At 50.9% G+C, this 1667-nt stretch overlaps 1 protein-coding gene across 1 annotated transcript in view; it reads left to right on the top strand.

The window, feature by feature from the left end:
* Positions 1-50: 50 nt before the first annotated feature.
* LOC117113783 (myosin-10-like) overlaps positions 51-1667 on the top strand; it is a gene marked incomplete at its 3' end in the record, with an annotated part of 6499 nt that continues 4882 nt past the window's right edge. Inside the window, exons 1-2 of the mRNA XM_033257248.1 lie at positions 51-129; positions 1298-1348. Coding sequence (XP_033113139.1) covers positions 51-129; positions 1298-1348 — 130 coding nt within the window. The remainder of the gene's footprint in view (positions 130-1297; positions 1349-1667) is intronic.

The raw sequence follows: 1667 nt of genomic DNA, 5'->3' as shown, positions 1-1667 counted from the left end.
ATCTCGAGTCGATATCCGAAAGCAATCGAATCATCAGACAGGAACTCGCTATGACGATAGCCGAGACGGAGCGACTGGCTACCACGTTGTCCGGATTGGATGAGCAAATAGAGGAGTTGATATGGGAAGGTTCTTTATCGATATCCGGAAGAGGTTGAACAGTTGTTATCGTTTGTTTTTTTTTTGTTTTTTTTATAAATAAAGATTTTAAAAACAATAAAAAATGTTAATCGTCTCTTTTAATTACTATTAATATCATGTCGAGAGAGTAGATGATGGCTGGAAAAAGAATCCTGGCCTTTTGCAAATATTTTTTGCCCGACCGGAAGGAAAGCGAGTGCGAATACTTCGTTCTGCCACCACTCTTTCCTTGCACGATATGTTTCGACGCTCCTGCCAGTGTCCTAGCCCAGCCGTGCGGTCATCTGATTGCGTGCAAGATGTGTGCATGTCGTATCACGACGTGTTGCGTGTGCCTACGTTCGACTAGGAAGCGGTGTACGACAGTTACGAAAATATAAGAAAGAACACTTATTCTATTCTAACATTTTATTTGTTTTAGACATAATAATCAAGATCGAAAGAAACAAGTCCAAGCCAACCAGAGGATGAACGTCATAGCGAGGTCGTCGCGCACTCCGACAGATTTTCCTGTGACCGTTATCTTTCCGTCGGACCGCACGAGTCGTCTGAAGTTTCGTAGCTGATCGTGCAAAGTCTCCATCGAGGCGACGTCGATATCTTCGGAGAACGCGACCCGATCGTTTTCCAGCAGCATCTGAGAGAGGTGCACTAGATTGCCCTTGTCACTCGTCCACAGTCCGACGCACCTGGCGCCGTCCTGTCTCGTCTCCTTCTCGAACGAGACGTCCACGGACGTGCCGGCGAACCGATCCGTCACCTGCTTTGCCATCATCGCAGCGTGGGCGTGCGAAGTGTTCCGTTCGACGTACACGCGAACGGGCCAGCTGATCAGCGTTCGGTACGTGGACAGGACTTCGTTCACGGTGTCGACGACAAGGTCTGCGTGCACGTCCAACAAGGAATCCATACGGTCGACTGTGGCGACCACGTGCTTCAGAGCTAGAATCTGCGAAAGAGACAAGAAAACGGTGTTAATAAAAACGGAGCAACTTCTCCGGTTTCTAACTAATTCGCGTTAAAACATGTTGAGGAGAGCTTTCCATCTTGTGGAGTGCGACCTGGATTTCTTGCGAGAACGCAAAGACCTCTTCGTCCGATGGAAGAGGGAGACCGACGCCAAGGCAATAACGCATCGGGTTTGTCGCACGGCGAGCTCGTTACGAGAACCTGCGGCAGAGAAAACGTTATGGACGCGAACGCAACCGTGGAGGACATGACGGAATTCAGAGCGAGCAGATCGGTTCTGATTCACGCCCTGACTGCCGTTGGGGCCGCCACCTCGCCGGAGATCGGTCGACTCGAGGAGATCGCCAACCTGGAAAAGACGGTGCTCATGTCGTTCGAGCTTGCCAACCTCGTGTACGTGCCCGGCGTGGAAACCGAGTACAGGAAATCGGAACCGGAGGAAAGACACTGGATAATAGATAGCGCGAAGAACCTCGCGAACCAGCTGCTTACCAACAGCTACGATCAGCCGCTGTGGAACTCGATCGGAGGTTCGCCGATGGCCGTGGCCGTGTCCG

Source organism: Anneissia japonica, unplaced genomic scaffold (assembly GCF_011630105.1).
Source record: "Anneissia japonica isolate Jap-2015-1 unplaced genomic scaffold, ASM1163010v1 scaffold287988_len51615_cov106, whole genome shotgun sequence".
Taxonomy (NCBI): domain Eukaryota; kingdom Metazoa; phylum Echinodermata; class Crinoidea; order Comatulida; family Comatulidae; genus Anneissia; species Anneissia japonica.
The sequence above is the reverse complement of the archived record's forward strand: the minus strand, read 5'-3'. Positions and strand labels throughout refer to the sequence as shown.